At 60.2% G+C, this 18,860-nt stretch overlaps 7 protein-coding genes across 7 annotated transcripts; all 7 read left to right on the forward strand.

The window, feature by feature from the left end:
* Nucleotides 1-99: 99 nt before the first annotated feature.
* LBRM_17_1390 (conserved hypothetical protein) lies at nt 100-405 on the forward strand (the record flags this gene model as incomplete). Its single annotated transcript, XM_001563855.1, has 1 exon — nt 100-405. One exon carries the CDS (start codon nt 100-102, stop codon nt 403-405), a length of 306 nt encoding a protein of 101 aa, XP_001563905.1.
* Nucleotides 406-1,226: 821 nt separating this feature from the next.
* Nucleotides 1,227-4,097, forward strand: LBRM_17_1400 (conserved hypothetical protein; the record flags this gene model as incomplete). Its single annotated transcript, XM_001563856.1, has 1 exon — nt 1,227-4,097. The coding sequence occupies one exon, from the start codon at nt 1,227-1,229 to the stop codon at nt 4,095-4,097; it is 2,871 nt and encodes a 956-aa protein (XP_001563906.1).
* Nucleotides 4,098-4,833: 736 nt separating this feature from the next.
* On the forward strand, nt 4,834-8,076 carry LBRM_17_1410 (conserved hypothetical protein; the record flags this gene model as incomplete). The annotated part of the gene is made up of 1 exon (XM_001563857.2): nt 4,834-8,076. The coding sequence occupies one exon, from the start codon at nt 4,834-4,836 to the stop codon at nt 8,074-8,076; it is 3,243 nt and encodes a 1,080-aa protein (XP_001563907.2).
* A 1,174-nt stretch (nt 8,077-9,250) lies between these two features.
* Nucleotides 9,251-10,591, forward strand: LBRM_17_1420 (conserved hypothetical protein; the record flags this gene model as incomplete). The annotated part of the gene is made up of 1 exon (XM_001563858.2): nt 9,251-10,591. The coding sequence occupies one exon, from the start codon at nt 9,251-9,253 to the stop codon at nt 10,589-10,591; it is 1,341 nt and encodes a 446-aa protein (XP_001563908.2).
* A 987-nt stretch (nt 10,592-11,578) lies between these two features.
* LBRM_17_1430 (conserved hypothetical protein) lies at nt 11,579-12,532 on the forward strand (the record flags this gene model as incomplete). Its single annotated transcript, XM_001563859.1, has 1 exon — nt 11,579-12,532. The coding sequence occupies one exon, from the start codon at nt 11,579-11,581 to the stop codon at nt 12,530-12,532; it is 954 nt and encodes a 317-aa protein (XP_001563909.1).
* A 980-nt stretch (nt 12,533-13,512) lies between these two features.
* LBRM_17_1440 (conserved hypothetical protein) lies at nt 13,513-13,716 on the forward strand (the record flags this gene model as incomplete). The annotated part of the gene is made up of 1 exon (XM_001563860.1): nt 13,513-13,716. One exon carries the CDS (start codon nt 13,513-13,515, stop codon nt 13,714-13,716), a length of 204 nt encoding a protein of 67 aa, XP_001563910.1.
* A 1,066-nt stretch (nt 13,717-14,782) lies between these two features.
* Nucleotides 14,783-16,912, forward strand: LBRM_17_1450 (putative translation initiation factor; the record flags this gene model as incomplete). Its single annotated transcript, XM_001563861.1, has 1 exon — nt 14,783-16,912. The coding sequence occupies one exon, from the start codon at nt 14,783-14,785 to the stop codon at nt 16,910-16,912; it is 2,130 nt and encodes a 709-aa protein (XP_001563911.1).
* Between the last annotated feature and the right edge of the window lie 1,948 nt (nt 16,913-18,860).

Genomic DNA, 18,860 nt, shown 5'->3' on the forward strand with positions numbered 1-18,860 from the left:
CCCTCTGTTCCACACTTCATTGTGTCGCTGTTGTTCCCGGCGCTAATCCTCGCCCTGGACTGGCCCGTTAAGCGGTGGCGCGAGCAGCGCTTCACGAACATGCAAAAGTTTCGGAAGCTGTCGTATGGCACACGACTCGGCATGCACTCACCCCGCGGCGACTACGAGCCGGAGGGCATCACGTATCCCCACAGCAGCACCAGCGGTGGCGTAGGTGTACTGGGCGGCGGCGCTGAGGGAGAGGAGCAGGCGGGGTTGGCGGAGCGCGTCGGACTTCTCAAGCGCCTGAGCGAGTGGTTTTACCGTTTCACCAGCATGCGTGGCGGAAAGCTGGAGCTGAACTGCGTGTGCTGCGATCACATCGGCGGCAACTACGCTACCTATCACACCACAGCTAATGTTTAGCACTTCGGCTGATGCGCCCCACGTGCACCGGTGTGCGTGTGCCCGTTACCTCTCCGCTGTGGGTGTGCACCTACTCGTGCTCCGTACGGGGTAGAGGGGGACGGCGTTTGCCATCTTTGTTTTCCCTTGAGTTGCTCTTGTGGCCCTGTGGGCGAGTGAGCCCGTCGCTTTCTGCCCCCCCCCCCCCCCCCTCTCTTCTCTTCGGTGGTTTCCATGCTCCCGTTTCCCTTGCCCACCCGCCTGTAGAGAAGGCCATCAGTACGCATAAGTGCGCCACTGCCAGCTGCTTGCCGTGGAAGGTTTCCTTCGCTTTCTCTCGCTGTGACCACGTCCTTCTATTCCTCTTCTTCAAGTGCAGCTCTGCTCACGCGCGCAACAGACGGACGCTCACTTACATGGGCACAGGAAGCCTTGTACCGCACACGTGTGTGTGTGTGTGTGTGCGTGTGTCTGGGCTGCCTGGTAGAACAGCAACAACTTTGCCAGCTTTCCTTGACGCGTCTCTCTCTCTCTCAGGCACTTCGTCTGTAGCTGTAAGTAACGGTGAAGTCACCTCTCCGCATTACGCCCATTCTCCTGCACGGTGCACACACACACACACACACACGTGCTCACTCAGCACGTGCACCACGGTGGGGGATCCATACATCATGCCCGCTGTTTTCTCTCCCCCTCCCCTCTACCCCGACTAAACCGTTTCCCCTCAGCGCAAACTTGCGGAGGGGAGTCCCGTGCGGCTGATTTGACCCCTCCTTTCCCTTACACACCCCACCATAGTAATCAAGAGTCTCCTTACTTCGTGGCAGGCTGCTGTGGCGGACATGGAGCTCCTTCTGACTCTGCCGTCCCCCTTGGAGGGGATCGAGCGGTACATGGTGCGCGACACACTGCAACTGACGATAGAGGAGGCCAACGAGCTCTCCAACCGCTACTACGCGGCGGTGGAGCTGCATCTTCGCAGAAGCAATCACGCAACCGCGAGGGACGGCGAGGCCGAGGATGACATTGTGTCGGCGCTTGCGTTCGCACTGCAGCTCTTTAATGCCGAGAACTTCTCAGGCGAGCTCACCCCGGCGGAGCAGGTACGCTACAGGGCTGTCTTGAACCACTTTGACGGCGCTGTGACAGAGGGTCATGTGGGTTCCGAGGTTAAGGACGACGACAAGGAAGCGGAGGCAGCAGCGACTGCCGCCCCATCCTTGTCCACTGCCCCGACCGCTGCTCGACGCGAAGGGCTACAGGGCCTCTTTCTCCAGCGGCTGCTGACGGTGGATGGCGAAGCGCCGGTGGCCGCGATGCGCCTTCCTGGCCTTCTCCTCTGCATCCTCGGTGTTGCCAAAGCAGAACTCGAGTCGGGTGTGCCGTTGCTGCCGCTCACTTCGCCATGGCGGCTGCGCGCCTTCTTCCGTCACCAGTTGTGCCTCTCCCACCGCTCGAACACACTCTTTCTGGCGCTGGCGGACTGCGTTGACGCGGTATTGCGGCTGCCGAGAGAGGAGCAGACAGTGGAGATGCTGCTGGAGGTGGGCCAGGTGCAGAGGTACTACCACCGCCGTGATTTGGCCAAGGAGACATTCGATGCGGCGATGCGCATTAGCGGTCTGCGTGTAGAGGAGACATCGATGGTCGGGGTGCGCACCCGCTGGCAGCAGCACCAGCTAGTTCAGATGGTACTGAGCGCGACGAGCCACCGCCCTGTTCCACCCCCGTCTATGACGGAGGAGCAACCGAAGGCGGTTATGACTGAAAAGGATGGCCACGACCTGCTCGACCGGCCGCGCGAGACGCCCGAGGCGGCCCTCCAGCCCCTCACTCCGCTCCACCCAGAGGACAAGGCAATCCTCCTCGCTCTCTGCACGGATATTCGCAACAACAACCCCGACCACGGGCTCACGCGGCACCGCATGATGACCTACATCGAGCGTCTGCTGGTGGACCCGGCCCCATCGCCATTTATTGTGCGCTGCCAGACACTTCTGATGCGCGCGCGCCTTGAATTACGGCGCAATCGTGTGCAGGAGCGCGCGTTCATGCAACTCACCGAGTTAGTGGATCAGTACTCGGCCCGGCGCGACCCCACGCGCGAGGTGCTTGGGCGGGCGGCGAGCCGCTACTTCTACAGCGTCGCCTTCCCGCCGGTATGGGCGCTAAGGCGCGAGTACGCAGACTTTTGCTTCGAGGAGACGCTCTACAAGACCGCGCTGGATGTGTACGAGCAGATCCTGGACTGGGAGCGCATCATCGAATGCTGCAAGAAACTTGACAAGCGGCGCCGCGCCGAGAGTCTGGCGCGCGAGTTGTTGGAGAAGGATCCGCTGAACCCAATGCTGTGGGTCGCCCTCGGCGAGGCGATGCGCGACGATGCGCACCTGTGGAAGGCCTGGGAGCTGTGCGGGCACAAGATGGCCGCCCCGATGCGGGCGCTGGCGCGCTTAGCATTGGACCGGGAGCACTACGACAAGGTTGTCGAGTACTTTGACGAGGCCGTGCGCATCAACCCTATTTTTGGCGGCGACTGGTTCGCCCTCGGCTACGCCTCTCTGCGTCTGGGGAAGTTCGAGCGCAGCGGCGAGGCCTTCACGCGTGTCTGCCAGATCGACCCGAGCGACGCCTTCGGGTGGAATAACCTGGCTTCTATTATGCTACGCGAGGGCAAACTTCGGCCGGCCTTCAACGCCATGAGCCAGGCCATCCGTAACAACCGCCGCGACTGGCGCATGTGGCAGAACTACTTTCGCATTGGCTGCGAGCTCAGGGAGGTGACGGAGACGACAAACGCACTCGGCATCGCGCTAGACATTGCACAGCGGCAGATCCGCCTGGAGCGTGGCACGCTGGAGCTGTTCGTGGATAACACGATTGCTTACGTGAAGGGCGAAATTCACGGCAGCTCCGCCGATGCCGCAGAAGTGGGTGGCGGCAAGGCAGACACGCTCGTCTACCGCAGCCTCGGCATTCTGCCAGACGAGAACGCCATCCACCATGCCCCGGTGGCGCAGACCATGGCGACAGCGGAGGAGGAGGAGGAGGAGATTGCCGGCTTGGCGCCGTTGGGGGCGGATGTGGAGTTGCCGGACTTCGTGTCGGGTATGGCGGTGGCGCAGAAGACGGCGGAGCGCGAGGCCATTGTTGCGGGAATTCGCCACCGTCATGCCGACCGCGTCCGTGCGCTGTTTGCCCGCATCCTCGAGCTCTTTGTCAGCGACCCGGATATCTACGCGTGCGCTGCGAGGCTCATGCACTTCTTGGATGGCCCTATGGCCTCCTTTCGCTACCGTCAGAAGGAGCTGCGCGCATGCCAGCAGAAAGATCAGTGGTTCCGCGAGGAGGCTCTGTTCAGCCGCACTGTGGAGTGCCTGGAGGTAATGGTATCCGACATCTTTGAGGCATCTGGTAAGGCGCAGGACGACGGCGCTGCCGGAACGTCGGCGTCCTACGCGCAGACGGATCTCGCAGGTGTCGAGGGGGTGTCGCACGAGCAGGCCACCACTGCAGCGGCGACGACACTGCCTACTGGTGAGGCACTGCAGCAGGCCATCGTCGATGCCTTCAAGGAAGTACAGAGAAGCATCAAGGGCGCCCTTGACGCGGCTGAAGAGCACATGGAGGCACACACGGCGTACGGGAGGCTGCGCGAGCTCTCGACGCGCGTGCGCTACGGCGCGCAGGAGGCGAAGGCGGCGTTTGCCTGAGGGGACAAGAGAAAGGGGAAGGCGAGGAGGCATTGGGGTGTGCTCCAGAGCAGACATGCGTGCGAGTTTGTTCGGAGCGCTCATCTCACCACCTGCTAACGCTTCCATTCTCTCCTCGCTGGGTCTCCCACGCGGGCATCGTCGATCACACACCCATTTTCGCTTGTGCCCACGCACACGCAAAGCGTGTGCGGTGTGCGGCTCTGCTCCGCCGTCGCCATTGTTCTCTCTTCTCTTTACCTTCTGACTTAAGCACCGCACGGTTAACGTAAGTTTTCACCGCAGAGATTCATCAATCTCCTCTTATTTCCGCCATCAGTGGGCCACCTCACTCTTAGCTTTCGTTCTCTCTCCTTGTTGGAGTGTAGTGACTCGCAGGCGCGGAGGAAGGTGAGAGAGACACCCCCCTCCCCTCGACACGCGCTAAAGGGAAAAAAGCGACACGAGCAGTTGACTGAGGACTCACGGAGCAACTTGTAGAGCAACTGGGACCGGCGTCCAATCCACATCCACAACAGCCACCGCGGCACACGTGTACAGTTTCCCTCTATCGCCTTACTCTTCCCTTCTTCTTCCTGTCCCCCCCCTCTCTCTCTCTGTGGCCACTTTTGCTCACCATCGCACCGGCGAACACGCACACCCACAGAATGCGGAGAAGTGGGTTTCACTTGCAGACGCATTGTCCCCCTCCCCCCCTCCTCACCACTCTGCCCCCCCCCCCCCCCGCCTCCATAGAATGGCATCGTCGGCGTCTGTGGTGGGATCCGCCCGCGGTGTTGGTGGTGCTTCCATGGTGAAGCGCAAGGTGGACGACCGTGTCAAGACGCTGATCGACGACGTGGCCCACCACAAGCATCGCGGCCTCATCCTGCTCGTTGGCGACCGGGCCAAGGACCAAGTGGTAAACCTGCACCTCATGGTCTCCCGTGCCAACCACAACGCGAAGGTGAATATCCTCTGGTGTATGCGCAAGGATCCAGACTTCGGGTCGACTGGCAAGAAGCAGCAAGAGAAGCGAGCCCGGCTGGAGGTGAAGGGCGGCCTCTCCACCGAGGCGTCCAAGGAGGCCTTCCAGACGTTCCTGGCGCAGACGAACGTTCGTTTCTGCAAATACGCGGAGACGCACCGGATCCTTGGCCAGACCTTCGGCATGGCTGTGCTCCAGGACTTTGAGGCCATCAGCCCCAACACGCTGGCCCGCACAGTGGAGACGGTGAAGGGGGGTGGCCTCGTCGTGATCATGTTCCGCGCAATGCGGTCGCTGCGGCAGCTCTACACGATCGCCATGGACGTGCACGCGCGCTACCGCACGGAGTCGAAAAGGGACGTTGTCCCGCGCTTCAACGAGCGCTTCCTCCTCTCGCTGGCGGACTGTGACGCGGCCATGTGTGTTGACGACGACTTGAATGTCCTCCCAATCACGGAGAAGATGAGGACGTACGGCAAAAACCGCAAAAGCGACGCCTACGATGCCGATCTCGCCGTGCAGGGCCGCCTGCAGCACGAGGCGGATTTGGCGAACGTCAAGGAGAGGCTGAGGCCGAGCGAGGATGTCGGGCCACTCGTGCAGCTGTGCCAGACAGTGGACCAGGCCAAGACAGTGCTATCCCTCATGCAAACTGTCATGGAGAAGCGGCTGGACTCAACGTGCGTCGTGACGGCAGGCCGCGGTCGCGGCAAGTCCGCCGCGCTCGGCATGACGGTTGCGGGGGCGATTGCACAGGGGTACAGCAACATTATGTGCACCGCCCCGACGCCGGAGAACGTGCAGACTCTCTTCGAGTTCGCGATTCGTGGGCTGAAGGAACTGGGGTACCGGGAGCGGACGGACTTCGAGGCTCTGCAGGGTGTCAGCGAGGAGTTCGCCAAGTGTTTTATCCGCATCAACGTCTTTCGGGAACACCGACAGACATTGCAGTTTGTGTCTGCAACGGACACAGCAAAGTTTGCGCAGGCGGAAGTGTGCGTGATTGATGAGGCGGCTGCGCTGCCGCTGCCGCTGGTGAAGCGCATCTTGGGCCCCTACCTGGTCATTCTGAGCTCCACTGTCTCTGGCTACGAGGGCACTGGCCGCAGTTTGTCCATGAAGCTTGTGGCTGACATGCGTCGCGGCAGCAGCAGCGGCGCCGCCGACGCGCGCCACCTGAAGGAGCTGTCGATGAGCGATCCGATCCGTTACGGCCCGGGCGACCCAGTGGAGAGGTGGCTGAACAAGCTCCTGTGCCTCGACGCAACGATGGAGAAGGCGCAGTTGACCACGTCTCCGCACCCGAGCACATGCGAACTGTTTTACGTTAACCGCGACGCCCTCTTCTCATACCACCCTTTGGCCGAAGAGCTGTTGCAGCGCATCCAGTCGCTGCTTGTCGCCGCTCACTACAAGAACCAGCCGAACGACCTGCAGTTGCTCTCCGACGCACCGGGGCACCACTTGTTTGTGCTCTGCGCCGACAGCGTCGAGTCGTCCGCGGCCACGGCGCCGACGTCGTCGACCTCGGCGGCGGCACACCAGCCAATACCAGACATTCTCTGTGTCCTCCACGCCTGCGAGGAGGGCCAAGTAAGCGCACAGAGCATCAAGAGCCACCTGAGTCACGGCCTTCGCCCATCGGGTGACTTGATCCCCTACACCCTGTCCCAGTACTACCTGGAGGAGGGCTTCGCAAAGTTGGCGGGGCTGCGCATTGTCCGAATTGCTGCAAACCCGGCGTTGCTTCGGGCCGGCTACGGCTCCCGCGCCCTCGCCTTGCTGCATCAGTACTACAGTGGCTCCATCTCACTGACAGCAGCGGAGCCGAAAGTAGTGGCAGCGAAGCACCGGAGCGGCGACACCGAGGCTGACACGCGTGGGCAGGCTGGCAGTGATCACGACGGCGAGTCCTCTGCGGCAACCGCAATACTTGCGCCGCGCTCGCACATCACAAGCCTTCTCACGCCTCTCGTTGAGCGCCCTTACGAGCTGGTCGACTACCTTGGCGTCAGCTTTGGTCTCACAACGGAGCTACTTAACTTCTGGAAGAAGGCCTTGTACATCCCCCTCTACGTGCGCCAAGCTGCGAATGAGCTGACAGGTGAGCATAGCTGTGTCATGGTGCGGCCGATGGGCTTCGACTTGCGCCCGCTGCAGCACGAGTTCCAGCACCGCCTGCTCTCCCTTCTGGCGATGCCGTTCCGCCACTTGCCAACAGAGCTCGCCTTGAGCCTTGTGTGCGACTTGGAGGCGCACGATCCGCACAAGCTAAGCGCGTCGACAGACCTGTCGGAGGTCGACCACCACGTTGTGCGCGTGGACGGTGTTGTGCAGGCGACAAGCGGCGACATTGCAGCCACCTTCACCGCCGGCGATATGCGGCGCCTGCGTCTTGTGTCGACCGCGTTCGTTGAGTGCGGCAACGTGCTCGACCTGGTCCCGATACTGGCGAAGTGGTACTTTGGGAAGCGGTTCTTCCGCTGCCCAGACGGCACCGACGGCGTTGTGCTCTCGCATGCGCAGGCAGCCGTGCTACTGGCGGTAGGCCTGCAGTGTCAAACGGTAGAGGAGCTGGCTGCTCAACCGGCTTTCTCTGCCGTGTCGACTCAGCAGCTGCGCGCGCTTTTCCTGAAGGCCCTCTCTCGCCTCTCGGAGCACATCACCACCCTGCAGAAGATCGCCAAGGCGGAGCAACATGAGGGCAGAAGCGTCAGTGTGCGGGAGAGCAAGTGCGCACCTTCTCAATCGGGTGGCGCGGCTGGTGACAGCATCACCATTGGCGGGACTGCTGAAGATGTCGAAGATGCGGAGGAGATCTACGACAGTCACGGAAACTTGAAAGGACTGAAGGTGGCGCGTAAAGTCAAGGCGCAGGTGTCTGTTGACACGACGTTGCTGCGAGACACGTCGTCGTCTGTCTCAGGCAACGCGTCGGCCGCTTGTCAGGGTCGCGACAGTCTACAGGATGTTTTCTACCGTCCAAAGAAGAAGGCGTCCAGACATCTCTGAGGGCGAGCTCCGCCCGCCATCGCTTCGTCCGCTTCTCGATGCGGGGTGTCTCCGTGTAGCTGGGGGGACTTTTCCGGTGGGTGGGTGGGTGGGTGGGGTGGATGGGAGTGTAGGGCGATTGTGTACTACAAGTCCATCAAAGACGATCGGTGAGAGTCGGAAGTCGAGATTGGGGGAGGAGTGAGAAGAGCATTCCGTCGTCGAGGGGCGGCTGCCGATGGCCTATCAAAGTTACGTGGCTCCTCCCTTCCTGCTTCGTGGTTACCAACGCACCCATCGATCTCTCCTCCTCGATCCACTACCCCCACCATCCGCAGCGGTACTCTCCCGCACTGTACTTCTTTTCTCCCCCCCGGTTTCGCCTTCAGTCTCTCTCTCTCTCTCTCTCTCCTTGTGCGCGGTTGTCGTGGGAGTTTATCTTGCGTGTTTCTATGCTCCCGATCGAGGGAATAACTTACTGTCTCTCCCCCTGCGGTCACTAGCACCCCACCCCACACACGCGTGCATAGGATGGCCGAGTGCGCGTCTTTCCGATGTGTGCGTGTGTGTGTGTGTGTGTCTGTGTGAGCGGCTAAGCGATCTCGCGGGCGCTAATCAGCGTCCTTAATCCGAGCGCCACCAGCGAAATAACGTCAGCGAAGAACACAACAACAACTACCACCGCTCCAGCAGCACGCCTCTTTGGGGGCTCCTTTGCTGTGCCGCCATTGTGGTTGCTGGTATGCTAGTGCGGTGAGACGAGGGGCACACATGTCGGGGGGACTCACAGCAGGTGAGGGCACGCATGGCTGGGTTGTATTCGAAGCGCTAGAGGGCCCTTGAGGGGTGCCAGAAGAGGTGCAGGCCTGTGGTGTTGTCTGTGAAGTCATTTGGGCTGCCCTTATGTGACACTACAGGCGCGTGCGCGCTCGTCATACATTACCGTGTGGCTGCGGGTCTGTGCCTGGATGGGATGCTTCTCTGCGCCTCCTCCTTTCTCTTCTCTCTGAAGGATGCAGGGTAACACACACCCACACGCGCGCGTGCGTATACTCTTCTCACCACTTCCTGCAAAAACCCGCGGGCTGCACCGCAAAGCACCGCTGTTTTCACTCGAGGGCCCCAACACCATCACCCTCTCGCCCCTTTCCCCCGAGTACGTGCGAACACCCGCAGCGAGTGGTCGGCACGCAACATGAGCTTGCATGATATGCCGTTCCTGATCCTCAATCTCGGGGTTGAGATGGTGTTTGTGCTGAACTCGCGCCTGCACGCGCAGGCGGTGCCGTCGGAGCAGGCGGCCAGCGTGTTGGGCGACGTTGGCACAAACATATTTGACCCCGTCTTTGTGGACGAGCTCTTCACCCCACACCCGATGTACTCGTCTGCATCAGTGCTGCAGGTCTTCACGGCACTCTCGAACAGCAGCGTCATGCGTCTTAGTGAGAACTCGATGCGAAAGTTGTACGACCTCGTCTACATGACGGTCAAGTACCAAGTTTTTACTCTGCGCCACCCATTGGAGCTGCTGGAGCTGACACTGAATCACCTCGACGCCGCGCAAGCGATTTTGCCGGCGGGGGTGCGACAGCTCGCTAGCGCGGCGGAGGAGCGCGTACTACGGCTTGCCAGCACGCTGAACGTCGGCGACTGGGCGAGTATGAGACGGTCGCTGCTCAACTTCTTTACCGGTCGCCACGCACGGGTGTCCGTCCTCCTCGACAGCAAGGTGCAGGACGTAGAGAGTGGCGCCTTTTACATTCCTCGAGATACTTTTCTGTCTCCCTTGCCCGCCTGCAAACCTCCAGGGCTCGTCTATGTGGCGGGTTTCCCCCAGCCTGGCACGTTTGCCCACCCTGATGCACACCTTCCCTACCCTCCCCACGTGCCCCTTGGGTCGTGGAGTCCAAAGAGGGGTGCAGCGCGAATGACGAACAACGGCTTTGACATCTATGCCGCCGCCGCTGCGTCGTTTACGCCGGCTACTGCTGCTGGCGTTGCCTCTACCGCTATGAATGACCCGCTGACGAGACAGACGCGCGAGATGCCAATCCCGAAGAGGTCCGCTTCTGATGGCACCAGCGCGGTCACCGCCTTCCCCAGCCCTGCCACTCCACCGTCTTCTTCCCTTATCACCGAGGAGCGACAAAGCGCCTACGACGCCGAGGTGAACTACCTCGCTCAGCTGATTGGGTCGACAAGCAGAGCTCACAGCGCACAGGAGGTGGAGCTCGAGTTATTTCACGATGGCGCTGGCAGTGCGGGTGAGACGGCCGCTGCCACCTCAGTGCCGTTTGTGGCCCCCAAGTCAACGTCGAACGTGACCAGCAGCGGTGGCGGCGCCGCCGTAGCGCCGGCGGTCCCGGTTACTCGCATGACAGTCTCTTTGGTTAAGGACCAGAACAAGAAGTTGTTGGGCATCATGAGCGACTTCAACTTTCCCAAGAGGGAAGACAGTGGTGTCGCTGGTGGTACTGCACCAGCCACCGGTGGCAACACCATGAACGATTTGCTCGACATCATGGACGAAGTGTGAGGTATCCGCAGTCATTCAAGGGGAGGGGGACGTTGAGTGATGGGGCTGAGGTAGATCAATACTAGGAAAAGGCAACGTGCTCTTCAAGTGAGGCGTCTGACATCTTTGGCCTCTCTCTTCCTGTTTGTTTTCTCCTGCCTCTCTTGCTACTGCTCGGTTTGCGCGTCTCCTTGACCTACTTCATGTCCTGCCGCTGCACAGTGTTGCTCCCCCTCCCCGCTCAGCTGTTTTCTCTCTTCATGTAAACCCCCCCCCCCCCCCTCCCCCACACACACACACACACAGGCATGCTCACGCAGACCTGTTCGATGAACTCTCCTTCTCTCTCTCCCTTAAAGGTGATGCGGTAGGCGCTGCCCCCCTCCCCCTCCTCCGGTTTGCTGAGTGGGCCACCACAGCCGGCTCTCTTCCTCGTAATCATAACACTATGACACAATCGAGAAGGTGCAGGGGCGGACTGAGGTGCCGGAACACGCACCGAACACACCATGTACGTGTGTGTGCTGTGGAAACGCAGGGAAGAGTATCCTGCGATGTTGTTCTCCCGTGTGTGTGTCTCTCTCTCGACCCTCAACGCTGCAGGGCTTCTTTCGTGGCACCGCCCTCTGTTGCGGCACTGTCATTTTGGTCCCCATTCCCCTCTTCCACCTCTTCCACCGCCCCCCCCCCTCTTCCCCCTCTCTGTGTCGGTATTTTGTGCGCGTTGGCTTGCGCCTGATCCCCAAACTGCAAAATTTTCCCCTTTCGTAGTACCTCTCAGCTGACTCCCTCCCGCCCTCTCGTGTGCCATATCACACGTGCATGCGTGGTGAGTGCCCTACCTGTTGTTTGTCTCCTCTCTCTGGCATTCCTTCTCAGTCCCGCGGAGCCTCCTCCGCGAGCCCTGCACACGTGTCTAACCGTTTCCAGGCAAACAAGCGCCCTCTCCCCCCTTCCCTTCTCTTCCCTTTTGCTTAGTCTGAGTTGAGCGACACGAGTCCAGCAGTCATGTTTCGCTTACCATCCTTCGCCCCTCGCGCAGCCGCGGTACCGGCCGCCCGCGCCAGCATCACCGCGCTGCTCACCTCCAGCCGGCAGTACCGCATAATTCCGCACCTCTACAACGAAATTGAAGAGCTTGCGGAGACGCAGCGGCGTGGTCGGTGGTCGATCTCGCACCGCAACTGCCTGCAGCAGCCGCTGAAGAAGGCAGAGATTATGTGCGACAAGCTGAACTTGCGCGAGAGTCGTCGCAGTGGTGTTCTGCCGGAGAAGTCCATCGCGCGCCGGCTGAGTCAGAAGTACGCCGTGGACGGCAAGGTGTACGAGAGTGAATCGAAAACGAAGATCATTAACCTCACCGTCGTTAACTTCGACGGTCACCCGTTTCACTTCCGCCTGTACCCGATGCCGGATGTCACGCTCAACACACTCATTGACGGCTCAGGCATGTGCCACGGCCACGCCACCCACTGGGGCAAGTGCAACAACCCAGACTGCGCCGACTGGAACCACGGCGACGGCTGCATGGTGAACGTGGATATCGAGACCCTAGACCGACTCTTGCCGCCAAACCGTTGGGAGTACACGTCGCTGACAGCGTGGCGCGCGACTGACCGACCAGACATCACCTTTAACACCCGCTTCAGTTGTCAGATACCGATAACGGAGGAGCTAGACGGTGCGGTGTTTGCGCTGAAGCAACTCTGGACGCGTGCCCTGCGTGAGTCTGTCTCGGACTGGGGCCTGGTGGACGACCAAGCGACGATCCACAGCGCTCGCAGTAAGAGGATCGAGCCGTGGGCCCCGATCCTTGAGGAGCCGACGAAGGTGGACTTCCCCATCACGTGGGACATGCTCTGGGCGACCGGCTACCAGGACATCATGAAGGAGAAGTATTCGAATTTTCGTCGCAAGGATGGCTTCCACACGAAGCCGGAGATGTGGGCCGCATACGTATGAATCCTCTCTGTCTCTGCCTCTCAAGTAATGACGCGCAAGCGCGAACTGCTTCGTGCCTGTTCTCCTCGCTTTCGCGCTGTGCAGGTCTTTCGCGGAGTATCGGCGAAGTGTTTGGAGAGGAGGATGCGGGCGGCTCACGCTTCCTCTTCTCTCCTCTTCGCTTTCCCTCATATGTATCCTCTGCCTCCCTTTCCTCTCTCTCTCTCTGTGCGAGCGACGAAACTCCCATGTCATTGCCCCTCATAGCCGGTGGCGTGCGGAGCCTGGTGTGTTCACGCTTTACTCGCCCTCGTGTGCTTCGAGTCTGTCTTTCCAATACTGACCTCCCTACCCCTAGCCTCCCCTCTTGTGTGCACGCAAGTAGGTCTCTCACCTTCTCTCTCGTCTTTGAGGCGTGCCCACGGTTCTCGTTATCTCCCTGAGCGGCAGCCACCAGTGAAGCAGGAGAAAATGCCTCTCTGGTGCCGCGCGGCGAGCGACGAACGACGAGAGTGGTGATGGTTGTGGTCACAGTGGTGGAGGGGGGGGGTGGGTGGGAGCAGGGTGTGGACGTGAGCCCATAGGACCCCCCCTTTGCGCGCACCGCACAAGAAAGACCCCGTGCGTGCGCGTGGCACCTGTAGTTCTCTCTGCTCGGCTCTTTCACTGTTCCGCCGCTTATTACACGGATGTTGCCGCTGCGCCCCAGTATAGTGTCGTGACGATGCAGTTCTTCTTCTTTTTGCCTCACTGTCCCTCCCCTTTTCCATCTCTTCTGTGTCATCCTCAACTCATCACACCGCCGCACGCACATCATGTCGGCACTGTCGTGGCGGTCGCTGCCTGCCATGGCGGTCTGCGCTGTTCTGGAAAGCGTCTTTTGCTTGCTTCTCTTCTCCCTCTTCAGCTGAGACGTCTTTTCTCCAACAAACACCAGCTTCTGCCGCCTGTACTCGATCGCGGAGTCCTTGTCTCATCCATTGCCGCTCCTCATCATCGCCATGGCGCCCTTCTGGACTAACGTGCTGAACTACACGTACGCCCGCGGCTTTATCCGAATTCCGATGGTGCTGGCGCTGCCCATTTTCTTCAACAAGTACGTGTTGTACGGGTACGAGGGTGCCTTCAAGCGCTGGAACGCCGGCCACAACCAGGTGGATATCTGGAACCGCCTCCAGGAGAAGGTCGCCGCGGACGCCGAGTAAGCGACAACGGCGCGCACGCCGTACTGGCTTCGTCGCTCTCTCTTTCCCCATGTCCCTCCTAGCCAGTGCTGTTGACGATGGGCAGCAGCGAACGACGAGTGAAGCGCGACACGCTTTTCGCTGTTGCCCACCACATGGGCAGTCGCCACGTAGTGGGCAAAAGACAGTCATCCGCATCCACTGCGCGTCGCTGCAGGACGTCAAGAGACGCAGTTGTTCAGGCTTCCGCGTTGCTCTTTCTTTTCTCCCTCTTGTGGGCTGGATCAGGTGCGCGCGGCGTAGTGCGGCGTAGTGCTGTGTGTGTGTCTCTCTCTTGTGCAGGACTTGTAGGTAGTAGCAAACTCATTCCCCTCTCGTAGCGGATTAACCTGACAATCAAAGGCGAAAAGAGACGTGCGGCGCAACTGCCATGCGCGCCTCAGGTGTGTGTGTGTGTGTGTGTAGTTATGCTTTTCTGCATGCTCGACTGTGTGCGTGGTTCAGTACAGAGGGGGGAGGTGAACAGGGAAATAGCGGGGACGCTGTCTCGCAGTTCCTTCAGTTGCTCCCCCCACGAGCGCTTGGCACAAATGGGCACCGAGCACATCGGTGGGAGGATTCGCCTTGCTTGTGCGCTTTTTCATCTTCTCCCTCACGCATGTGTGTGTGTGTGTGTGTGTTGGCCACCCGTTCCTCCTGAGGCTCCGTGACGGCCGCATTTTGTTTTCTATCGTCTGCGTGCCACCTCGACGCCCTCTGCACTTCTTCTTCATTCAATGCCTTTCGGTCTCTTCTGCGTCCGTCCCTCACCTCCGCCCTGCGCTCTTCGCACCCACACCCCAGTCGAAGAAGAGAGCAAACCCCAACAGAAGCGACTAAATATTAAACGCCAGCCACTTTCCACTCGTCGTCCGCGCGTGTCTCTCTGCCTGTGTCTGTGTGTCTGTGTGTAGCGTGTCGCTGGCCACCCCTCCCCCTCCCCCTCCCCCTCCCCTCCCTCCCTCCCCCATCACGTCGCTCTTCGGCCTTCGCTCGTTTTTGATTTTGTGTGGTTCACCGGGCAGCCGCCACCACAGCCGCAGCCGCAATGACGGACGTCAACTTCGGTCGTCACATTCTCATCGATGGCCTCCCCAATAACGTCACCCCTGATAAGCGCGACCTCTTCCAGCGCCACTTCTCGCGGCGCATCGGGGAGCTGCTCGGCGGTGAAAAGTTCAGCCTGCACCTCCTAACAGATCCAGAGACAGCGCTCCTATCGGGTGCCATCCTCAGCTGTGTGACCGAGGCGCAGGCGGAGGCGGCGCTGGCGAAGCTGAATCGCTTTCCCTTCACCAAGTCCGCCGTGCTCACGACGTACCGCTGGAGCGCACTGGAGGAGGCGCGCGAGGACGATGGCCCATACGTGCCGCCACCTCTGGCGTGCGCCGATGACGAGGAGGAGGCGGAGCTCGTGCACAACATGGCTGAGGACCCGGAGGCGCGTCCGCAGTTCTTGATCAAGTCAGGCATGTCCTTTGACTGCGACTGGTACTGGTTCAACTGGGAGAAGAACGAGCCGGATCTATATCGCCGCCGCAAGATCAGCAAGGACGACCCACTTTGCCGCTGGTCTGAAGTGGACCGCGACAACAAGAAGTTGCATTCCGGGATGGTGTGCAGCGCACTTCCGGTGTCGCGTCCGCTGCCGGTGTGGTCTACGTACGGCTCCATGGTAATCTCGCAGCACGAGAAAGGCCTGCGCGTGTGGGCCGGCCGCAGCATGCGCCTCCACTTCGAGATCACGATGGACATCAACGCCTTCATGGTGTCTCCGTGCGAGAAGTACATCATTGTCCAGACGCCGAAGGATATAAGCATCATCAACCTGCGCACTGCGAAGAAGATTCGCACTATCGGAAACCTTGACCTGCACAGTGATGATCTCTGGCCTATCATGCGCTTCAGCGCCGACGACTCGCTGGTGGTGGTGTGCAAGACGGGCTACCGTCCCATCGACTCGGCCGAAGTTCCGGAAGGCCACCTAAACATCTACATCTCCGAGACGATGAAGCTGCTCAAGGGCGATGGCAGCTCTGGCCATAGCTTCGCTATCCCTGGCCTGTACAAGGCTGAGTGGAACCCGGTAGTGGGTACACAAATGGCGTACGTCTGCGAGCTGGGCCCGAACAAGGGCTGGAAGGCTGTTGTGTCGAACATGGTAGTAAACGACGACGGCGAGGTGGAACAGCGCGTGCTGAACGAGCGCAATTTTCTCGTAGCAACGCGGCTCGACATGCTATGGCACCCGGCTGGCACCTTCCTCTGCGTGAGGGTGTCGTCAAAGGGGCCGACGGAGTACTTTCTCTTCCACGTTGCGGAGCGCAACGTGCCTATCACTCGCTTGTCCATCAAGCGCGGCTACATCCCGACCCGCTTCGCGTGGCAGGGCGGCGGTGACAAGTTTGCCGTACTCCTGAAGCGCGATGGCGTCGGCGCCGGCCTCGGTGAGACCGGCGTGCTGCAGATCTTCATGATCGGCAAGCAGGGGCCCAAGGTGCTACACGAGGTGTCCACGTCGGCGACGCATTTGTTCTGGGCCCCCCGCGGCGGGCGACTGGCGGCTGCCAACTTCGATAAGTCGCTGCTGCACTTTTTTGTGCTGCACGACGACAACACCGTAACAGACAAGAGCAAGCTGAGCGGCATCAGCGCGACAAACTGTGAGTGGGACCCGACCGGCCGCTACTTTGCCGTGTGGGTGTCATCGGTTCACGAGCAGACCCTCCCCCCGCAGTACCGCATCTTCGACTACACCGGCAACGAGCTCTACAAGAAGGCCATCAAGCCCCTCTCTCACTTCGCCTGGCGCCCGTTGCCACCCACTCTGCTCTCGCAGAGCGACGTGAAGAAGGCGCGCGACATGATGAAGACCCTCCTGCGGGATTACGAGGCCACCGCGGCGGCGCACAAGGCTGAGGAGCAGGAGCGCATTGACAAGGAGCGCAGATCGAAGGAGGAGGACTACATTAAGCGCATGAAGATGGCTGCCCGCTATGCGGAGGAGAAGAGCATGCTGCAGACGCGTGAGGAGCAGCGAGCTAACTCGAAGTGGGTTCGCTACAATAACAACCGCCTCAAGGCGCTGCCAGACGAGGAGCAAATCATTCACGAGGATGTGACGGAATACCACCTGGTGTCGCGTCGACAGGTCGGCACTGGTACGGCAAAGAGGTAAAGTGCGGTGCGCCGCAGACGAAGCTGCTGCTCGAGAGAGGGCGATGTCCCACAGCGCCACATGCCAACTTTGGCTGGCCGCGTCGTTATGGCAAAAACCGAACCAAAATGAAAAAGTGGAGTGGAGTGGAGGGGGGGGGGAGCGCACAGAGCCACAGGGAAGGGGGGCAGCAGCGGTGGGAGATGGACAATGCGTGTACGGTGGCACATGCCTATCACTGTACCCATACGCAGCATCCCCATGCTGCGCATACGTTCGCGCTAACCACCTCCTGCCACCTCTTCGTGCTCATCTCCTCCTCACCGTCCTCTTCCGTTCTCTTTGCATCCTCCCGCTGCGCGCGCACGTGCCGTGCATGTGCGCCTTTCTGAGTCTCGCGCTCTTCTTTCCCCTCTCTCTGTCTGTGCATGCGACGGCCTCTGTCCTTGACGTTGTCCGTGCGCCCCTGGACGCTTGTATGTGTGTGTGTGTGTGTGGGCGTGCTTGAGTGTACGTAAGTTTCGTTTCTTCTTAAATCTGTGCGCAGGCAGATGGGTGTCTGCAAATTTCACTTCTTCCTCTTTTGAGCTTAACTAAACCAGAGCGTCGCTCCCGTCTCTTTGTGCGCCTCTCTCGGCGTAGTTGTGGTGGTCTCTCTCTCTCTCCCTTTCCTTGCCTCCAGCAGGGGAGGCGCGAGGGTGAGTGGATGAGAGGAGAGGGCAGGAGGGATGTGAGGCGGACTGCAGTTTCCGTCGCACCCTTCTGTCCTCTGCTGTGCTTGTTCGTCGTTGGTGTTGGGGTTTTACTTTTCTCTTAAGGACACGGAAACGGGAAAGAATGGGTGACGGCGAGTCAAACACCTGCAGACGCGCGCGCACGGAGTCAACTGAGTCTTTCCCCAGTGTGCCTGCGTGTGCGCTTCTGTGTGTGTGTGTGTGTGTGTGTGTGTGTGCTGGTAGTGATTCTTCTATTCAATTAAAGTGTGGCACTGGGGGGAGGGGGGAGGCGTTGGCTACGTCTCCACCACCTGCAGACGTTGTAGTGGAAATGAAAACGCACGAGAGCAGTTGCGCCAAGGAACGCCTCAAAAGGTCTCCTCCTTCCCTACAGCACGCACACGAACGCATGAGATCTATCACGGCCATGCTTGCGCACGTGACTGTGTCCGGCGCTGGCAGGTGCCTTCGCCTTGTCCTCTTCCGTAGAATCGCGTTGTGTGGCTGCCTGCGCGAGCGGCTTTTTGCCTATCGCTACACCTGGCGAGACGGCAAATGAGGAGGGACTCACGCTCGGAGTCGCGATGGACAGCAGCTTTGTTTGTTTCTCACAGCGCCAGCTTGTGCTGCGCAGGTAATAACTCGAAGGGGTGCCGTTTGGGTGTGTGTGTGTGTGCGTGTGGAGCCGCCTCTCTTTGCTTGTGCATCTCAAGTCGAGTTCTCTTTTCCAGCACTTTGACTGCATCTGTACGCATGACTCAGTGGTGCTCTCGCCCTCCACTCCTATTCCTTGTACGCGGTGTGCTCCATTACCTCTTCTCTCTCTTTTCTCCTCATTCCCCCCCCCCCCCCCCCGCACACGTGCGAAGAAGTACATCACTGCCCCGCTGATATCCAAAAGAGAGAGAGGACGATGCGCACGCTTCCTCTTGGCGTCCTTAGCCGCCGCCTCTCGGGTTGGTCCTGTGTTCACTTTGCGGCTGCGAGGCCGTTGATGGGCGCAGGTGTTGACGAGACAGTCCGGCGCTTCTACGCTACGAACACGTCAAAATCGCCCAGCGCTTTCTCAACGGCGTCTGGTGGCACATCCACTGAGGCTCACACTCGAGAAACCCTCGCCGCAAGAGAGTCTGCCGCTTGTCCTTTCAAGTCGCGCGCCACGGCTCTTGCGGCTCACTTCTTTTTTCTGTATGAATGCTGGTCGCTTACCCCTGGTTGCAGCCTACAGCAAGTGTGTGCTGATGAACCGCTAA

The sequence above is a fragment of the Leishmania braziliensis genome, chromosome 17 (assembly GCF_000002845.2).
Source record: "Leishmania braziliensis MHOM/BR/75/M2904 complete genome, chromosome 17".
NCBI classification, from domain to species: domain Eukaryota; phylum Euglenozoa; class Kinetoplastea; order Trypanosomatida; family Trypanosomatidae; genus Leishmania; species Leishmania braziliensis.